Source organism: Lampetra fluviatilis, chromosome 3 (genome assembly GCF_964198595.1).
Source record: "Lampetra fluviatilis chromosome 3, kcLamFluv1.1, whole genome shotgun sequence".
Classification (NCBI taxonomy): Eukaryota; Metazoa; Chordata; class Hyperoartia; order Petromyzontiformes; family Petromyzontidae; genus Lampetra; species Lampetra fluviatilis.
Window position 1 is genome coordinate 15,830,477 of NC_136277.1, and position 21,018 is coordinate 15,851,494.

Below are 21,018 nucleotides of genomic sequence, written 5' to 3' on the forward strand. Positions count from 1 at the left end.
TCGCGCCAAGACCGTCGGCACGCGGGTGCAGCGGCGTAGCTGCGGGTGGGGGGGGGGGGGGGCATCCCTCAAGCTGGAATGGGAACACGACGACAAAGGGGGACCCAGCGGGGGAACCCAGCGGGGGGAGCCAGCGATGGTGACGACGATGACGACGACGACGATGATGATGATAACGATGATGACGACGATGACGACGATGATGATGATGACGACGACGACGATGATGATGATGACAATGACGACGACGATGATGATGACGACGATGACGACGATGATGATGATGACGACGATAACGATGATGCCTCCTCCTCCTCGTTGCCTTGCATAGCGTTGCCTCTCCTCGAGCCTGTACTCACGACTAATCCACTAACAATTCTGCAGTAGCTGGTCAGGCCTGGGTCATTGTCGGTGTGGGAGTCGGAGGGGGATGGGGTGCTCGGTTTTGGTAGCTTAAGTTGAGTGTTGTTGTTTATGTGTTTGTTGTTGTTTGAGGGGGGTGGGAGGGGGTGGGGCGGCCTCCTTGAGCACTTCTCTGCTGATCTCTGTAAGAGTCGCCTGAGCGCGGGCGCCGTGACGGCCAGCGGCGCTGTGGGTGCCACGAGGTGCCGGTGGCAGCCTCCAGTCGCGAACAAAACTCCCAGCAGGAAACACCGGCCTGCCCCCCCCCCCTCAACCCCCCACTGCCCACCCGTACTACGGCAGCTACCGGCGGCGCGAGTTCCAAACGTGTCGATGTGCGCCTCACTGCGCGGCGCGTCGCGTGCGCACACCACGCTCGTGTACACACGGCCGTGTGAGCTCATCGCGTGGCCGTGTCCGCTCGTCGTGTGCGCGTAGTCGTGACCACGTGATCGTGTCCGCTTGTCGTGTGCGCGTAGTCGTGACCGCGTGGTTGTGCACGTGTGGTCGTGACCGCGTGGTCGTGTCCACTCGTCGTGACCGTGTGGTTGTGTACGTGTGGTCGTGACGGCGTGGTCGTGTCCGCTCGTCGTGACCGTGTGGTTGTGCACGTGTGGTCGTGACCGCGTGGTCGTGTCCACTCGTCGTGACCGTGTGGTTGTGTACGTGTGGTCGTGACGGCGTGGTCGTGTCCGCTCGTCGTGACCGTGTGGTTGTGTACGTGTGGTCGTGACGGCGTGGTCGTGTCCGCTCGTCGTGACCGTGTGGTTGTGTACGTGTGGTCGTGACGGCGTGGTCGTGTCCGCTTGTCGTGACCGCGTGGTTGTGTACGTGTGGTCGTGACGGCGCGGTCGTGTCCACTTGTCGTGTGCACGTAGGTGGAGCCAACCGAGTCGGAGGCCTTGGAGTCGTCGTCCACCTCGAAGCAGTCCCACGGCTCGACCTCGCAGGCACGCCGGCACCACCAGCACCAGCACCACCAGCACCAGCACCACCACAAGCACCACCAGCACCACCACCAGCACCACCACCACCAGCACCAGCACCACCAGCACCACCACCAGCACCACCACCAGCACCACCACCAGCAACACCACCACCAGCACCAGCAGCACCAGCACTACCAGCACTACCAGCACCACCACAATCACCACCACCAGCACCACCAGCACCACCACACGCACCAGCACCACCACCACCATCAGCACGACCACCACCAGCACTACCAGCACCACCACCAGCACCACCAGCACCACCACCAGCACCACCACCAGCACCACCACCAGCAACTCCCAGTACCACCAGCACCACCAAACCATCACGACCAGCAGCAACGACAGCATCAGACACTTCCACTGCTAACACCGGCGCCACCACTAAGAGCAACAACAGCAGCAGCAGCAATAGCAGCAGCAGTAGCAGCAGCAGCAACAACAGCAACAGTAGCAGCAGCAGCAACAGCAGTAGCAGCAGCAGCAGTAGCAGCAGCAGCAGCAACAGCAGCAACAGCAGTAGCAGCAGCAGTAGCAGCAGCAACAACAGCAGCAGTAGCAGCAGTAGCAGCAGCAGCAACAACAGCAGTAGCAGCAGCAGTAGCAGCAGCAACAGCAGCAACAGCAGTAGCAGCAGCAGTAGCAGCAGCAGCAGCAGCAACAACAGCAGCAGTAGCAGCAGTAGCAGCAGCAGCAGCAACAACAGCAGTAGCAGCAGCAGTAGCAGCAGCAGCAGCAACAACAGCAGCAGTAGCAGCAGTAGCAGCAGCAGCAACAACAGCAGTAGCAGCAGCAGTAGCAGCAGCAGCAGCAACAGCAACAACAGCAGTAGCAGCAGCAGTAGCAGCAGCAGCAGTAGCAGCAGCAGCAGTAGCAGCAGCAGTAGCAACAGCAATAGCAGCAGCAGTAGCTGCAGCAGCAACAACAGCAGTAGCAGCAGCAGCAGCAGTAGCAGCAGCAGTAGCAGCAGCAGTAGCAGCAGCTACCTGCAGTGTTAACCGTGAATCCGTGACTCTCTGACCCTCTGACTCCGTGTGTCCAGGTGAGCGACGGGGTCACCCGCCCTCCGTCCGAGTTCGAGAAAACCATCACGGTGAACAAAGGGACGTCCAGCCTCGGTGAGCTGCAGCCGTGGATGCTCGGTCCACTGCTGACTGAATGCCTCTCCGCTTGCCCTGGTCTGCGTGTCCTTGAGTGCAGGGCGCGTGCAGAGGAAACAAGAAGATGCTCGGGGTAGTCGGCACTTTGCTTCGTTCATCATTTCGTTTTTTTTGTTTTTTTTTCAATGCTTTGCTTTATGTGCCCCCCCCCCCCCCTCCCTTTTTAAATGAAAGATTTCACAAAATATTTCACGCTCTGCTCTCCCCTTCCCTCTCTTTCTACCCCCTCTCTCTACCCCCTCTCTCTGCCCCCCCTCTCTCTGTACCCCCTCTCTCCCCTACTCTATGTCTATGTACCCCCTTTAAAGCTTTCGTGACTGCAGGGATTCATCTTCTTGGTTCTTTCGGTAAAGTCACGTAGAAGGGAAATAATAAAATAATAAAAATATAACATAATAAAATATTTTATTACGTTTTATTTATTAACATAATATTTTAATATTTTCTATTTCTATTATTGTATTATTTCCCTTCTACGTGACTTTACCGAAAGAACCAAGAAGATGTGTTCCCCCTGTTTTCTATGTAATATTTGTAAAAAAGCATTTTTTACTACGACAAGTGCTGCATCTGCACCCAGCCCTTCTCGCGTGCACCCTTCCGTGCGTGAGCGCCAGCGTGTTGGCCGCGAGCGGGAATCGAACCCTGGCCGCTGGGTTCGTGGCGCAGTGCGTGGCTAACCGCGGTGCCACCACTCCCCTCCCACTCCCACCCCGCTCCCGAAACCCAAACTCGCGTTGTGCCGTGCCGGCCTTCACAGGTGCCGCTGCTACTCGCTGACGGCACTTGCCCCAGCAGTCTGTTAAGGCTACACGGGAGATCTTTGTCTTTGCGTCTGTGATTGCGTGACAGTTTGTTCCACTGTGGGTGCAGAACAAACGTTAATTGTTGTTGTACACACACAAAGACAAAGATCCCCCGTGTAGCCTTTAACAGACTTCTAGATTTGAAGCTTTCGTGACTGCAAGGATTCATATGCTTAGGTTTTTTCGGTAAAGTCACGTAGGTAAAACATCAAAATTAATAAAAAATAAAATAACGTCGTGATTTTTATTTTATTTTTATTAATTTTGATCTTTTACCTACGTGACTTTACCGAAAAAACCTAAGAATACTTTAACAGACTGTTGGGGCAAGTGCTATTAGTGAGTAGCACCTATGAAGACCGGCACGGCACATGGAGGGAGTGGGTGGCCAGCACAACGCCCGGCCGCCTTTGTCTCCCCAGTGGTGATGTTTTACTCACCGCACTAGGTACTCATTTGAGGCTGAGTCGACCTAGGGGAGGCCCAGGACAAGTTCAGATAATATAATCGTTGTGAGCGGGAATTGGACTCGTGTTGTAGATGCAGTTGCTAACCCCCTACGCCACCGCTCCCCCCACCTTTGTCTTTGCGCACTCACACACGCACTCACGCACACACGCACTCACGCACACACTCACACACGCACACACGCACACACACACTCACACACGCACTCACGCACACACGCACTCACGCACTCACGCACACACGCACACACGCACTCACGCACACACGCACACACGCACACACGCACTCACGCACTCACGCACACACGCACTCACGCACACACGCACTCACGCACACACGCACTCACGCACACACTCACACACGCACGCACGCACACACTCACACACGCACTCACGCACACACGCACTCACGCACTCACGCACACACGCACACACGCACTCACGCACACACGCACACACGCACACACGCACACACGCACTCACGCACACACGCACACACGCACTCACGCACACACGCACTCACGCACACACTCACACACGCACGCACGCACACACTCACACACGCACTCACGCACACACGCACACACGCACTCACGCACTCACGCACACACGCACTCACGCACACACGCACTCACGCACACACGCACTCACGCACACACGCACACACGCACTCACGCACTCACGCACGCACGCACGCACTCACACACACACGCACACACGCACACACGCACACACGCACTCACGCACTCACGCACACACGCACACACTCACACACGCACACACGCACACACGCACACAAGCACACACGCACACACGCACTCACGCACACACGCACTCACGCACACACGCACACACTCACACACGCACACACACACACACGCACACACGCACTCACGCACACACGCACACACGCACACACGCACTCACGCACACACGCACTCGCGCACGCACTCACACACTCGCACACGCACTCACGCACTCACGTCCTGTTGCCGGCGGCACTGCTGCAGGCATGACGGTGACTTCGGACCCGGAGGGCGCCGGCATGATGGTGCGCAGCGTGATGCACGGCGGGGCGATGGGGCGCGACGGGCGCGTCACGCCGGGCGACGTGCTGGTGGCCGTGAGCGGGGAGCGCGCCGCCGGCCTCGGCAGCGCGCAGGCTCGGGCCCTGCTGCGCAAGCACTCGCTCATCGGGGCGCAGATCGAGTGAGTGAGCGGGCGGGCGGGTGAGCAGGCGGGCGGGTGAGCGACTTCCCTTGTTCATGGTCTTTCTCCGCTCTCCCGTGAAGAAGGCCCATCGCCTGAAACGTCACCTGCATTTAAACGACAAAAAGATCCCCGTCCTTTTAGGGCGGTGCTCTTGACGAGCGTGGGCCCGCTTCTCGTTACGTCTTCTACGCTCCGCTTAACTGCTTTTCGCCCTCTGCGTGCGTGTGAGTGTGTACGTGCGAGTGCGTGTGAGTGTGTGTGAGTGCGTGCGTGCGAGTGCGTGAGCGAGTGCGTGTGAGTGTGTGTGAGTGCGTACGTGCGTGTGTGTGCGAGTGAGTGCGTGCGTGTGCGAGTGAGTGCGTGCGTGCGTGTGAGTGCGAGTGAGTGCGTGCGTGTGAGTGCGTGCGTGTGAGTGAGTGTGTGTGAGCGGAGTGCGTGTGAGTGTGAGTGAGTGCGTACGTGCGTGTGTGTGCGAGTGAGTGCGTGCGTGTGAGTGTGAGTGCGTGTGAGTGTGAGTGCGTGCGTGCGTGCGTGTGAGTGCGTGTGCGTGCGTGTGTGCGCCGCTACGCAGTAGCACACATGCGGCAACACTCCCACGTGGCGACCGTTGCCTGTTAACCTGACGGCGACCGTTGCCTGTTAACCCGGTGGCGATCGTTGCCTGTTAACCCGGTGGCGATCGTTGCCTGTTAACCCGGTGGCGACCGTTGCCTGTTAACCCGGCGGCGACCGTTGCCTGTTAACCCGGTGGCGATCGTTGCCTGTTAACCCGGCGGCGACCGTTGCCTGTTAACCCGGCGGCGACCGTTGCCTGTTAACCCGGTGGCGATCGTTGCCTGTTAACCCGGTGGCGACCGTTGCCTGTTAACCCGGTGGCGATCGTTGCCTGTTAACCCGGCGGCGACCGTTGCCTGTTAACCCGGCGGCGACCGTTGCCTGTTAACCCGGTGGCGATCGTTGCCTGTTAACCCGGTGGCGACCGTTGCCTGTTAACCCGGTGGCGACCGTTGCCTGTTAACCCGGCGGCGACCGTTGCCTGTTAACCCGGTGGCGATCGTTGCCTGTTAACCCGGCGGCGACCGTTGCCTGTTAACCCGGCGGCGACCGTTGCCTGTTAACCCGGTGGCGATCGTTGCCTGTTAACCCGGTGGCGACCGTTGCCTGTTAACCCGGTGGCGATCGTTGCCTGTTAACCCGGCGGCGACCGTTGCCTATTAACCCGGCAGCGACCGTTGCCTGTTAACCCGGCGGCGACTGTTGCCTGTTAACCCGGTGGCGACCGTTGCCTGTTAACCCGGCGGCGACCGTTGCCTATTAACCCGGCAGCGACCGTTGCCTGTTAACCCGGCGGCGACTGTTGCCTGTTAACCCGGTGGCGACCGTTGCCCGTTAACCTGACGGCGACCGTTGCCCGTTAACCCGGCGGCGACCGTTGCCCGTTAACCTGACGGCGACTGTTGCCTGTTAACCCGGCGGCGACCGTTGCCTGTTAACCCGGCGGCGACCGTTGCCTGTTAACCTGACGGCGACCGTTGCCCGTTAACCCGGCGGCGACCGTTGCCTGTTAACCCGGCGGCGACCGTTGCCCGTTAACCTGACGGCGACCGTTGCCTGTTAACCCGGCGGCGACCGTTGCCTGTTAACCTGACGGCGACCGTTGCCCGTTAACCTGACGGCGACCGTTGCCTGTTAACCCGGCGGCGACCGTTGCCCGTTAACCCGGCGGCGACCGTTGCCCGTTAACCTGACGGCGACCGTTGCCCGTTAACCCGGCGGCGACCGTTGCCCGCAATGCCGATGTTCCTGCCGTGCCGCTCACTGTCGCCCCCCTCTCGCCGCCGCCGCCGCCCTCTCCCGTCTCCCCGTGGCCCAGGTGTGATGGGCCCTCCGTGGGGCCCAGGGAGGCCCCTTCCCTAGAGTGAGTACCCCCCCCCCCCCACCTCCTTCTCGCCCCCCACCCCCCCATCATCTGCGCTGCCCCCCTCCCCAAGCCTTTGATTAGTTACCAACAATGATAACAACAATAACGTCACCGACCGCATTTTATACTGCGCCCGTAAAGTAACACAACACTTAAACGTCCCGAGTTTGGCGGGTTGGGGGGGGGGGGGTCCCCGTTTTATCGACCTGTGGAGGGATGATGATGATGATGGTGATCATGATGATGGTGAAAACAACGATCGTTTTCATTTTTGAGTCAATCAAAACAACTAATCGACTAACTAACCGTGGAGCGAGAGAGCGGGCAGGCGTGTCACGTGACCCACCCGACCCCGACCCCTGACGACGCCTGCTGCTGCTGCTGTATATTTGGAGTTTGGTGGTGGGATGGATATTTTGTTATCTCTCCGGGTCCTCTGGTTTTCCCTCTTCCACATTTAGAATCGACATCACGCGTTCAGAGTATTTAGCTGCTGTGTTTGACGTCGTGTATTCACGGCGCCGTTTCGCCCCACGCCACGTACAACGACTTCTCTTCTCGTGTCCACGCCGCAGCCTGCTCGCTCCCCGCCCCCCCCCCCACCCACCCCACTAACCCCGGCGTCGTGTCGACCGCTGCCGGGCCTCCGCATGCGCCCCGAGCTGCTGGCACCTGTGCCGCGTTTGCACGGCTCTCACTCTGCCGGAAGCGCCACCACCACCCCCACCACCACCGCTAACGCCACCGCTACCACCATCGCTACAACCACTAGCACCACTACCACCGCAACCACTACCGCCGTTATCACCACCACGACCACCACTACCACCATCACCGCTACCACCACCACCACTACCACCGCTGCCACCACCACGACCACCACTACGACCGCTACCACCACCACCGCTACCACCACCACTACGACCGCTACCACCACCACGACCACCACTATGACCGCTACCACCACCACCGCTACCACCACCACTACGACCGCTACCACCCCACTACGACCGCTACCACCACCACGACCACCACTACGACCGCTACCACCACCACCGCTACCACCACCACTACGACCGCTACCACCACCACGACCACCACTACGACCGCTACCACCACCACCGCTACCACCACCACTACGACCGCTACCACCACCACGACCACCACTACGACCGCTACCACCACCACTACGACCGCTACCACCATCACCGCTACCACCACGACCACCGCCACCATTACCACCGCTGCCACCACCACTACCACCACCGCTACCACCATTACCACCGCTACCACCACCACTAACACCGCTGCCACCACCACTACCACCACCACTACCACCACTACCACCATTACCACCGCTACCACCACCACTAACACCGCTGCCACCACCACCACCACCGCTACCACCACCATTACCACCGCTACCACCACCATTACCACCACCACCACCACCACTACCACCACCACTACCACCACTACCACCACTACTACCACCACCATTACCACCGCTACCACCACTACTACCACCGCTACCACCACCACTACCACCACTACCACCACCACTACCACCACCACTACCACCACCACCACTAACACCGCTGCCACCACCACTAACACCGCTGCCACCACCACTACCACCACTACCACCACCATTACCACCACTACCACCACCATTACCACCGCTACCACCACCACTACCACCGCTACCACCACCACTAACACCGCTGCCACCACCACGACCACCACTACCACCGCTATCACTACCACCGCTACCACCACTGCTACCACCACCACCGCTACCACCACCACTAGTACCACTGCCTGCCCGACGCCCATCTCACCAACACGGCTCGTCGTGTCCTCGCCGTGCCGTCGACGAGCTGCGCGCTGGCGCGAGGATTTGCGCTAGCGGGGGTGCCACGCAGCAGCCTGCTAAAGGAGCTGCTGGTGCTGCTGCTGATGCTGCTGATGGTGCTGGTGGTGCTGGTGGTGCTGATGCTGCTGGTGGTGCTGATGCTGGTGGTGCTGATGGTGCTGATGGTGCTGATGGTGCTGGTGGTGCTGATGCTGCTGATGCTGCTGATGCTGGTGGTGCTGATGGTGCTGGTGGTGCTGATGGTGCTGGTGGTGCTGGTGGTGCTGATGCTGCTGATGGTGCTGCTGGTGCTGATGGTGCTGCTGATGCTGATGGTGCTGCTGATGCTGCTGGTGGTGCTGATGGTGCTGCTGATGCTGCTGATGCTGCTGATGGTGCTGATGCTGTTGGTGCTGCTGATGCTGCTGATGCTGGTGCTGCTGATGGTGCTGATACTGCTGCTGATGGTGCTGATACTGCTGCTGGTGCTGCTGGTGGTGCTGATACTGCTGCTGATGGTGCTGATGGTGCTGATACTGCTGTTGGTGCTGCTGATGGTGCTGCTGCTGATGCTGATGGTGCTGATGCTGCTGGTGGTGCTGGTGGTGCTGATACTGCTGCTGCTGATGGTGCTGATGGTGCTGATACTGCTGCTGATGGTGCTGATGCTGATGGTGCTGATGCTGATGCTGATAGTGGTGCTGGTGGTGCTGATACTGCTGCTGCTGATGGTGCTGATGGTGCTGCTGCTGATGCTGATGGTGCTGTAGCTGCTGGTGGTGCTGGTGGTGCTGATACTGCTGCTGCTGATGGTGCTGATGGTGCTGCTGCTGATGCTGCTGATGGTGCTGATGGTGGTGGTGGTGGTGCTGCTGGTGGTGCTACTGGTGCTGCTGGTGCTGATGGTGCTGCTGACCCTGCTGGTGGTGGTGCTGGTGGTTCTTAAGCTGGTGGTGCTGCTGATGCTGGTGGTGCTCTTGGTGGTGCTACTGGTGCTGATGGTGGTGCCGCTGGTGCTGGCCCTGCTGGTCTAACGGCAACGTGGGGCGTTTTGTTTGCGGCCGTGCCGCCGTGTCGCTTGTGCCCGGTTTGGCGCCGGCCGTGCAGGCTCGCGTTCGTGAGTGCGGGCGACCTGGAGGAGTACCGGGAGAGTCGGCGCGCGCACGCTGGCGCCGCGGCAAGCAGGTGACACGCTGCCGCTACCTCGTCGTCGTCGCCACCGTCATCGTCGTCGTCGTCGTCGTCACCGTCATCGTCACCGTCATCATCGTCGTCGTCGTCATCATCGTCGTCATCGTCACCGTCGTCATCGTCGTCATCGTCGTCATCATCGTCATCATCATCGTCGTCGTCATCGTCGTCGTCACCGTCGTCATCGTCGTCATCGTCGTCATTGTCGTCGTCATCGTCACCGTCACCGTCGTCACCGTCGTCATCGTCGTCATCACCGTCGTAATCATCATCACCGTCATCACCGTCATACCTACCATAATTACCCAGGAATGTCTGTCCGTAACGCTCGTGACGTCACTCCACATCGACCAGCACCCCGCATTAATAATCATGAGCAGGTGACGTCCTCCTTAATGGACACCCCCCCCCCCTCCCCCATTAATAATAACTAGCGGCTGACGTCACTCCACATGGGGGACCAGGGCGCCTCTCCCCCCCCCCCCGCCTCGGCGTCAACTCACAACCCTCACGTCACGCGATCTCCGTGACGCTGTTGAGACGTCAAAGTACAAAGGACGTCGTGATGACCAAGGGATTATAATCTTAAAATGTAATAGGTCGGTGTCACCGCGCCCTTACAAATTGCACACGCATGCATGCAATGAATATATCACGTCGAGGTCTGCTTTTCGCTTGCGAGTTTCAGATTTACTGCAATACACCCGTCCTTCATTGTCATTGTCATCGTCGTCATCATTGTCATCATCATTGTAATCTTTGTCGTCATCACCATTGTCATTATCGTCGTGACCATCATCATCAGCGTCATCGTCCATACCATCAGCTGCTGGCGCTGCTACCGCTGGTGGTGGTGGTGCTGCTGGTAGTGTAGCGGTTAGCGCTACGCTGCGCTACGAACCCGGCGGCCCGAGTTCGATTCCCGCTCGCGACCAACATTATCTGAACCGGTCATGGGCCTCTCCTAGATCGACTCAGCCTCAAATGAGCACCCGGTGCGGTGCGTAAACATCGCCACCGGGCAGACAAAGGCGGCCGGGCGTGGTGCTGGCCACCCGCCCCCTCGTCTGCCGTGCCGGCCTTCGTAGGTGCAGCTCGCTTAGCAGCACTTGCCCCGACGGTCCGTCACAGGCTGCGCGGGGGACCTTTGTGTGCGTGTGGCGGGAACAGAGAAGCCGATCTGCCGGAGCGCGAAGCTGGCGAGGGGGAGGAGAGCAACGAGCGGGGGACCCTCGCAGGTTCACTGGGGGCCCCCCCGGGCGGTAAGGACCCCCCCCCCCCAATAAAGACCCCTCCGTCCCCCCCACCAGTAAGGACCCCCCCCCCCCCCACTGCCCCCCCCCCCCCCCCCCCCCCCCCCCCAATAAAGACCCCTTCTTCCCCCCCACCAGTAAGGACCCACCACCCCCCCCCCTGCCGGTAAGGACCTCCTCCCCCACCCCCCAACAGTCTGACTAGAGCATCATCGAGTCTATGGGCAACGGTCTGTTTAGGCAACATGGGGGGGATCTTTGTCTGCGTGCGCGTGCGTTCACGTCACGTGTGTGCGTCCACGTGCGTGTGTTCACGTGCGTCCACGTGCGGGCGAGCAGGGTGCTGGTGGACCGCGACCCCGGCGGGCGCTCGCTGGGCATCAGCATTGTGGGCGGGCGCGGGATGGGGGCGCGCCTGACGCCCGGCGAGGTGCTGCGGGGGATCTTCATCAAGCACGTGCTGCAGGACAGCTCCGCCTCGCGCCTCGGGGGGCTCAAGGAGGGCGACCGCATCCTGGAGGTGCGTGGGTGACGGTGTGGGTGACGTGTGGGTGACGTGTGGGTGATGGTGTGGGTGACGGTGTGGGTGACTGTGTGGGTGACGCGTGGGTGACGCGAGGGTGGTGGTGTGGGTGACGCGAGGCAGGTGGGTGGTGCGTGGGTGACGGCGTGGGTGACGGTGTGGGTGACGGCGTGGGTGACGTGTGGGTGACGGCGTGGGTGACTGTGTGGGTGACGCGTGGGTGACGCGAGGGTGGTGGTGTGGGTGACGCGAGGCAGGTGGGTGACGCGTGGGTGACGGCGTGGGTGACGCGAGGCAGGTGGGTGGTGCGTGTGTGACGGTGTGGGTGACTATGGGTGACTGTGGGTGACGCGTGGGTGACGGTGTGTGTGACTGTGGGTGACGGTGTGGGTGACGCGTGGGTGACGCGTGGGTGACGCGAGGCAGGTGGGTGGTGAGGACCTCCGTGACGCCAGCCACGAGCGGGCGGTGGACGCCATCCGGCGAGCGGTGCACCCCGTCGAGTTCGTGGTGCAGAGCCTCGTGCCCAGGGCCCAGGTGAGGGCGCCCCCCCCACCACACACACACAAAGACAAAGATCCCCCGTGTAGCCTTAACAGGACTGTTGGGGCAAATGCTGTTAGCGAGCACTTATGAAGGCCGGAACGGCACACGAGGGGGTGGGTGGCCAGCACCACGCCCGACCGCCTTTGTCTTCCCAGTGGCGATGTTTACTGCACACCGCACCAGGTACTCATTTGAGGCTGAGTCGACCTAGGGGAGGCCCAGGACCGGTTCAAATAATCGTGTTGACCGTGAGCGGGAATCGAACCTGGGGTCGCCAGGTTCATAGTGCAGCGCGCTAACCGCTACACCACCGCTCCACACACACACACACGGTGACACAGACAAAGCTCCCCTGCGTAGCCTGTAAAGGACTTGTGCCGTTAGCGAGCAGCGAGCGCCTACGAAGGCCGGCACTGTGACACGTGACGGGGGGGGGGGGGGGTGGGGGGGGTTTGGTGGGTGGCCACCGCACGACGCCTGGCCGCCTTTCTTTCCAGTCGTATGTCTGGGAGGGTAACGGACGCGGCGTTGTCATCGCGACTCCGTTAGAGCGTTCGATTGATGTTCCGCTGCCCGTAATCGGTGCCACTCATCCTGGGATTCTGCCCTCTCATCATTTCCATCTCGTCCATCGACTCCATCATCTCCTCCATCAGCTCCATCATCATCTCCATCATCATCTCCATCATCTTCTCTATCATCTCCATCTTCTCCTCCATCATCTCCGTCCACTTCATCCACTCCATCATCTCCTCCATCATCTCCATCATCCTTCGTGCCCTGCTCTCACTCACCACTGCTCACCACATCTCTCTCTCTAGGCCCTGCCTCTCTCCTTCCCGTGCATTTTCCCTCTTCGTCCACCGGCACCACCGCCACCCCCATCCCCCCACACCCCCCCCCCCCCCATTCCGCTCTCTCTATGATCGTCCCAATGCACGCCCCTAACGCTCGCACCGCAGCGCAAGCAGCCGCGTGTTCCGCACTTTGCCTCGGTCCCTTGTTGCTGTGCTGCTAACCCCTTGTTGTTTTGCATGTCCCGTCCGCTCTCTGTTGTTTTGGCTGTCCGACCCCCCCCCCCACCCCACGACCCCCCCCTCCCCCCCACACCCCACGACCACCCCCCCCCCCCCACCTCCGCCCCCCCCACCCCACCCCACCGTGTGTTCCTCGCTCCTCGCTGCCCTCGACCCCCCACCCCCACCCCCCATCTTCCCCGCACCTTCACGCTCGCTCGCTCGGTTCACACCCGCCCACTGGTCCATCCTCGCTCACCCCACCGACTCACCCCTCGTGCCCGCTCATCCACTCGCCCGTCCTCTCGCCCGCCCCGCTCGCCCGCCCCGCTCTCCCGTACGGCCCACTCACCCGGCCCGCTCACCCGCTCCGCTCACCCCGCACGCCCGCTCACCCGCCCCTCTCGCCAACCCCGCTCGCCCACCCCGCCCGTCCGCACATTCGCCCCGCTCACCCACCCCACCCACTCGCCCGCCCACTCACCCGCCCCGCCCACTCACCCGCCCCGCCCACTCACCCGCCCGCCCACTCACCCCACCCACTCAACCCGCCGCCCACTCGCCCACCCACTCACCCGCCCGCCCACTCACCCGCCCCGCCGGTTGGCGTGATCGGTGGGAGCAGCCCACGACGCTCCCGCCACCGGGTCCCCCAGCCGCCCGCGCTCCCCGTTCGTCTCACCGTGCGCTAGCGCCCCCCAGGGAGTGACTCGGCAGGCGCACAAAGGCAAAAGCTCCCAAGAAGAGAGATAGCCTCGTTGGGGCGAGTGCCGTTAGCGACGATAACAGCCGACGGCAAACAGCCGCCGTGCCCCACCAAAGTGGCGGTGACATCACCGCGGCGCGCGTGCCAGGCTAGGTGCACTTGGAGGCCGTCGCCGTGAAGTGTCGAAGGCTCTCGCTGGTGGCAGGAGGTCACGGGACAGACCCAGGTGGAGGTTAAGGAGGGGGACTGCTTCACGTGCAGGGGCAGCGTTAGGTCTATGGGCAGTGTTGAGTCTATGGGTAGTGTTGAGTCTATGGGCAGTGTTGAGTCTATGGGTAGTGTTGAGTCTATGGGCAGTGTTGAGTCTATGGGTAGCAGTGTTGAGTCTATGGGTAGTGTTGAGTCTATGGGTAGTGTTGAGTCTATGGGTAGCAGTGTTGAGTCTATGGGTAGTGTTGAGTCTATGGGTAGTGTTGAGTCTATGGGTAGCAGTGTTGAGTTTATGGGCAGTGTTGAGTCTATGGGTAGTGTTGAGTCTATGGGTAGCAGTGTTGAGTCTATGGGTAGTGTTGAGTCTATGGGTAGTGTTGAGTCTATGGGTAGCAGTGTTGAGTCTATGGGTAGTGTTGAGTCTATGGGTAGTGTTGAGTCTATGGGTAGCAGTGTTAGTCTATATGTAGTGTTGAGTCTATGGGTAGTGTTGAGTCTATGGGCAGTGTTGAGTCTATTGGTAGCAGTGTTAGTCTATGGGCAGTGTTGAGTCTATGGGCAGTGTTGAGTCTATGGGCAGTGTTGAGTCTATGGGTAGTGTTGAGTCTATGGGTAGTGTTGAGTCTATGGGCAGTGTTGAGTCTATTGGTAGCAGTGTTAGTCTATGGGTAGTGTTGAGTCTGGGCAGTGTTGAGTCTATGGGTAGCAGTGTTGAGTCTATGGGTAGCAGTGTTGAGTCTATGGGCAGTGTTGAGTCTATGGGTAGCAGTGTTGAGTCTATGGGTAGTGTTGAGTCTATGGGTAGTGTTGAGTCTATGGGTAGCAGTGTTAGTCTATATGTAGTGTTGAGTCTATGGGTAGTGTTGAGTCTATGGGCAGTGTTGAGTCTATGGGTAGCAGTGTTAGTCTATATGTAGTGTTGAGTCTATGGGCAGTGTTGAGTCTATGGGCAGTGTTGAGTCTATTGGTAGCAGTGTTAGTCTATGGGCAGTGTTGAGTCTATGGGCAGTGTTGAGTCTATGGGCAGTGTTGAGTCTATGGGTAGTGTTGAGTCTATGGGTAGTGTTGAGTCTATGGGCAGTGTTGAGTCTATGGGTAGCAGTGTTGAGTCTATGGGTAGCAGTGTTGAGTCTATGGGCAGTGTTGAGTCTATGGGTAGCAAGTGTTAGTCTATGGGCAGTGTTGAGTATATGGGTAGCAGTGTTAGTCTATGGGCAGTGTTGAGTATATGGGTAGCAGTGTTAGTCTATGGGCAGTGTTGAGTATATGGGTAGCAGTGCTAGTCTATGGGCAGTGTTGAGTCTATGGGTAGCAGTGTTAGTCTATGGGCAGTGTTGAGTCTATGGGTAGCAGTGTTAGTCTATGGGCAGTGTTGAGTATATGGGTAGCAGTGTTAGTCTATGGGCAGTGTTGAGTCTATGGGTAGTGTTGAGTCTATGGGTAGCAGTGTTAGTCTATGGGCAGTGTTGAGTATATGGGCAGTGTTGAGTCTATGGGTAGTGTTGAGTCTATGGGCAGTGTTGAGTCTATTGGTAGCAGTGTTAGTCTATGGGTAGTGTTGAGTCTATGGGTAGTGTTGAGTCTATGGGCAGTGTTGAGTCTATGGGTAGCAGTGTTGAGTCTATGGGTAGCAGTGTTGAGTCTATGGGCAGTGTTGAGTCTATTGGTAGCAGTGTTAGTCTATGGGCAGTGTTGAGTCTATGGGCAGTGTTGAGTCTATGGGTAGCAGTGTTAGTCTATGGGCAGTGTTGAGTCTATGGGCAGTGTTGAGTCTATGGGTAGCAGTGTTAGTCTATGGGCAGTGTTGAGTATATGGGTAGCAGTGTTAGTCTATGGGCAGTGTTGAGTATATGGGTAGCAGTGCTAGTCTATGGGCAGTGTTGAGTCTATGGGTAGCAGTGTTAGTCTATGGGCAGTGTTGAGTCTATGGGTAGCAGTGTTAGTCTATGGGCAGTGTTGAGTATATGGGTAGCAGTGTTAGTCTATGGGCAGTGTTGAGTCTATGGGTAGTGTTGAGTCTATGGGTAGCAGTGTTAGTCTATGGGCAGTGTTGAGTATATGGGTAGCAGTGTTAGTCTGTGGGCAGTGTTGAGTATATGGGTAGTGTTGAGTCTATGGGTAGCAGTGTTAGTCTATGGGCAGTGTTGAGTATATGGGTAGCAGTGTTAGTCTATGGGCAGTGTTGAGTCTATGGGTAGTGTTGAGTCTATGGGTAGCAGTGTTAGTCTATGGGCAGTGTTGAGTCTATGGGTAGCAGTGTTAGTCTGTGGGCAGTGTTGAGTCTATGGGTAGCAGTGCTAGTCTATGGGCAGTGTTGAGTCTATGGGTAGCAGTGTTAGTCTGTGGGCAGTGTTGAGTCTATGGGTAGCAGTGTTAGTCTATGGGCAGTGTTGAGTATATGGGTAGCAGTGTTAGTCTATGGGCAGTGTTGAGTCTATGGGTAGTGTTGAGTCTATGGGTAGCAGTGTTAGTCTATGGGCAGTGTTGACTCTATGGGTAGTGGTGTTAGTCTATGGGCAGCAGTGCTGAGTCTCGTGTTGAAGTTGATTCCAGTGTAGGGGTTGCAAGGAGGGAGAAGGATTGAACAATGGATTGGGCACAGGGAGAAGGCGTGGACAGATACACTGTGAGTCACAACCGTAGACTTCTCGACGCCTCACATATATACAGAGAAAGAAATAACTTGACGTGTGTGAGAGTTGACGTACTGGTCGCGACGCTGAGCCGCTCCGGTGTCGGCGGTCGGTCGCGTCAAATTCCTCGGGCGGAAGCGTCTCCCCACTCGCGCCGAGGTCACGTCCCCCGCTCGCGGCACATTGACATTCGCGAACCGCGCGTCGTGAGCCGCCATCGTCGCTGCGACGACGGTGATCGTCGTCGTCGTCGTTCATGTCAATAAAAAATAACATTTCAAAATGTAACGCTGCTCGCTGCTTGCTGCTGCTGCTGCAGAACCGACGGTCGTTTGAAGCCCGGATTCTGCGGCTGCGGAGGGTTTTTCGTAGCGGGTGGGGTCAGTGGGTGGAGCTCGCGTGGTCGGCCGCGACGTCCGACGTTTCGCTCCACGCGGCGACGGAAGCTTGATAGCCGAACGAGAGTGGGGGGGGGGCGGGGGGGGGGTGGCTTGCGCGACCCGACAACGCGTGCGTGCGTGTGTGCACGTGGTTGCGTGCGTGTGTATATGTGCGTGGTTTGGTGTGTGCTCGCATGCGCGTGTACGTGCGCGCACGCGTGCGTGTGTGTGCGTGCGTGTGTGTGCGTGCGTGTGTATATGTGCGTGGTTTGGTGTGTGCTCGCACGCGCGTGTACGTGCGCGCACGCGTGCGTGTGCGTGCGTGCGTGCTTGGGTGTGGTTCCTCGACCGGTGCGTTGCATTCACGTCCGCGCTGCGTCTGATTTTCACGCCTGCGCTGGGAAAAGTCGCGGCAAAAGTTTGCCACGCCGCGGCAAGACTTCAGCCTTAAGCCTAGCAACCCTTTCTACCACCTACTAACCCAGGTCAGTGACTAACCCTGCCTCCCCCACCCACTCGCCCACTCACGCACCCACGCACTCACCCACGCACTCACCCGTTCACCCTGCCTCACCCACCCAGCCACTCACCCAGCCACTCACCCACCCACCCAAACATTGACATCTGTCATTGCCGACACAACCACACCCACGCTCGGCCACGCTCGCCCCGCGCTAACGCACACGCAGGGCAGGCGCCGAGCGAGCGACGCACTAACACGCCCCTCCCTCACCCCCCCACTACCACCACCACTACCACCACCACTACCACCGCCACTTCCACCGCCACTTCCACCACCATTACCACCGCCACTACCACCACCACTACCACCACCACTACCACCGCCACTACCACCGCCACTTCCACCGCCACTACCACCGCCACTTCCACCGCCACTACCACCGCCACTACCACCGCCACTACCACGGCCACTTCCACCGCCACTTCCACCGCCACTTCCACCGCCACTTCCACCGCCACTTCCACCGCCACTACCACCGCCACTACCACGGCCACTACTAACGCTAACAAGAACGCTTTCGCCGTCCGTTCCGTTGCGTGCGCGCGAACGCCTCCGCTGCTGCCGCCGCCGCTTTGTTCCGGGGCGTCCTCTGCTGCGTCCGACCTCCGACCTCCGCGGCCGCTCGGGGTCGCCGGCGATCGGCCGCGTCGCTTGCCAAGTCGGCGGGTAGCCTAGACGCGCCGCCGCCGCTGCCACCGGCGCCGGCTTCGCCCCCCCCAAAGCCTCCTCCTCCGTCCCTGTACAACCCCTTCCTCTTCCACGCCACCACCGCCGCTGACCCCCGCCAACAGGTGAGTCGGCGGGCGGCAGTGGTCAGCGCCGCCCCCCGCGGTGGCTTGCGACACGTTGACCGCCTCCACTAATTGCCGTCACGGCGGGTCATTCGGCAGCTTTGGCTTGAGGGGGCGGTGCGCCGGATATTTTTTTTATAAAACGCCGGATAATGGATCGCTACGTCACGGTGATTTACAATGAGCTTATTGCACAGTCTTGCTTGACGTTGCGTTTTTGATGTTTAACGATCGACGGACCGGTTAAAGCCCTTGGAGCGGTTTGCCGGTTTCGCCGGATCGGCCCGGCACCGCCGAATAATGTTGGAAGCAGCCGGATAATCGATGGTCAACTGTGTTGTTGTATTTTATTTTATTTGTTTTTACTTTTCCCAGGGAAGGCCCACCAAGCTGCTGTAGAGCTCAGAAGCGACCTGGCCACCACAAATGACGTCAGCTCGACGAAGTGGGCTCATCATCGTCGCCAGTCGCGTGGACGTCTTTATAGCGGCAGCCAAAGCACATCTTTAAACGCGTGGTGACGTCGATTCTAAATGTGGAGGGAGGGTGAAAACAAACTGAAAAATCCACGTGACCCCGGGGAGAGAGAGACACGCAAACTTTTAATATACAGCAGGTGTCCGGGTCGGGATCGAACCCACGACCTCCTGTATACCCGGCGAGGTAGTTAACATCTCCTAGCCACCACGGCGCCCGCCTCGCCTGGTATACAGGAGGTCGTGGGTTCGATTCCGACCCTGATGACGCCTGCTGTGTATTTGGAGTCTGCGTCTTTCTCTCTCTCCACGTGGCCGTCGTTTGGATTTTTCTCCGGGACCCTCCGGTTTTCTCCCTCCACATTTAGAATCGACGTCGCGCGTTCAATAAGCGTGTTTGACTGCCGCTGTGAAGTCCGCGCGACGACGACGACGACGACGACGACGACGATGATGATGAACCCACTTCGTCGAGCTATCGTTTGTGGTGGCCAGCCAGGTCGCTCCTGGCAAAAGAGCTCTCTCTATCTAGCTTCGTGTGGGCCTTGCGTGGTCAAATAAAAATCGTAGTTTAGTTTTAGCGCCGCTGCCACGGCGCTCGCTGCCACGGCGCTTAAAGCTTCGCGCGCCGGCACACCGGGCACCTCGGCCTGCGTGCCACGCCGAAACAAAAGTCGCTCGGGCCCACGCGACACGTTCCGCTCGACACGTTCCGCTCGACACGTTCCACTCGACACGTTCCACTCGACACGTTCCACTCGACACGTTCTACTCGACACGTTCCACTCGACACGTTCCGCTCGACACGTTCCGCTCGACACGTTCCGCTCGACACGTTCCACTCGACACGTTCCGCTCGACACGTTCCGCTCGACACGTTCCGCGCGACACGTTCCGCTCGACACGTTCCACTCGACACGTTCCGCTCGACACGTTCCACGCGACACGTTCCACTCGACACGTTCCACTCGACACGTTCCGCTCGACACGTTCCGCTCGACACGTTCCACTCGACACGTTCCGCTCGACACGTTCCACTCGACACGTTCCGCTCGACACGTTCCGCTCGACACGTTCCACTCGACACGTTCCGCTCGACACGTTCCACTCGACACGTTCCGCTCGACACGTTCCGCTCGACACGTTCCGCTCGACGGCCGTGGCCGCGTCTTTGCAGGACGCCGCCGGCGCTCGCGTGGGGTCGGAGGTTGCCGCGACGGGGACGGACGAGGAGGAGGAGGAGGACGAGGGGGAGGGGAGCGGGGAGGGAGGGCGGCACGTGGACTTCCCGCTCGGAGCGCCGCCACCGCCGCCGCAGCAGCAGCGTGAGTCGTCGCTCGGCCTGTGGGGCACAGCAACCACCTCCACTCACCTCGTGGACGTCACCGCATCGCGAACCTCCCTCCCCTCACGCCCTCCCTTCACTCCCTCCCCTCCCTTCCCTCCCCTCACTCACTCCCCTCACTCCCTCCCTTCCCTCTCCTCCCTCCTCTTCCCTCCCCTTCCTTGCCTCCCCTCACCTCCGTCCCTCCCTCCCCTCCCTTTCCTCACCTCACTCCCTCCCCTCCCTCCCTCCTTTCCCACCTCCCTCCCCTCCCTCTCTCCCTCCCTCCCCTCCCTTTCCTCCCCTCCCTCCCCTCCCCTCCCTCCCGTACCTTCCCTCACCTCACTCCCTCCCTTCACCCCCCTTCCTTCCCTTCCCACCTCTCTCCCCTCCCTCACTCTCCTCCCTCCCCTGTCCCACTTACCACCCTTCCTCTATCCCTCTCCCCCTCCCTCCATTCCACATATTCCTCCTTGCTCCCAGGATCTGCTGCTCCACCATATTAGCTGCGTCATTCTGTTGTTCTCTGTGTGAGTCTGTGGGTCTCTGTGTGAGTCTATGGGTCTCTGTGTGAGTCTGTGGGTCTCTATGTGGGGAGTCTATGGGTCTCTGTGTGGTGAGTCTATGGGTC

At 59.6% G+C, this 21,018-nt stretch overlaps 1 protein-coding gene across 1 annotated transcript in view; it reads left to right on the forward strand.

Annotated features, from left to right (window-relative positions):
- LOC144953299 (multiple PDZ domain protein-like) overlaps positions 1–21,018 on the forward strand; it is a 66,490-nt gene that overhangs the window by 32,701 nt on the left and 12,771 nt on the right. The window contains 12 exon segments of the mRNA XM_078883872.1: positions 1,281–1,352; positions 2,437–2,512; positions 4,838–5,036; positions 6,913–6,957; positions 9,923–10,000; positions 11,177–11,231; positions 11,233–11,263; positions 11,595–11,779; positions 12,209–12,319; positions 17,681–17,758; positions 18,456–18,587; positions 20,241–20,388. Of these exon segments, the coding sequence (XP_078739998.1) occupies positions 1,281–1,352; positions 2,437–2,512; positions 4,838–5,036; positions 6,913–6,957; positions 9,923–10,000; positions 11,177–11,231; positions 11,233–11,263; positions 11,595–11,779; positions 12,209–12,319; positions 17,681–17,758; positions 18,456–18,587; positions 20,241–20,388 (1,210 nt within the window).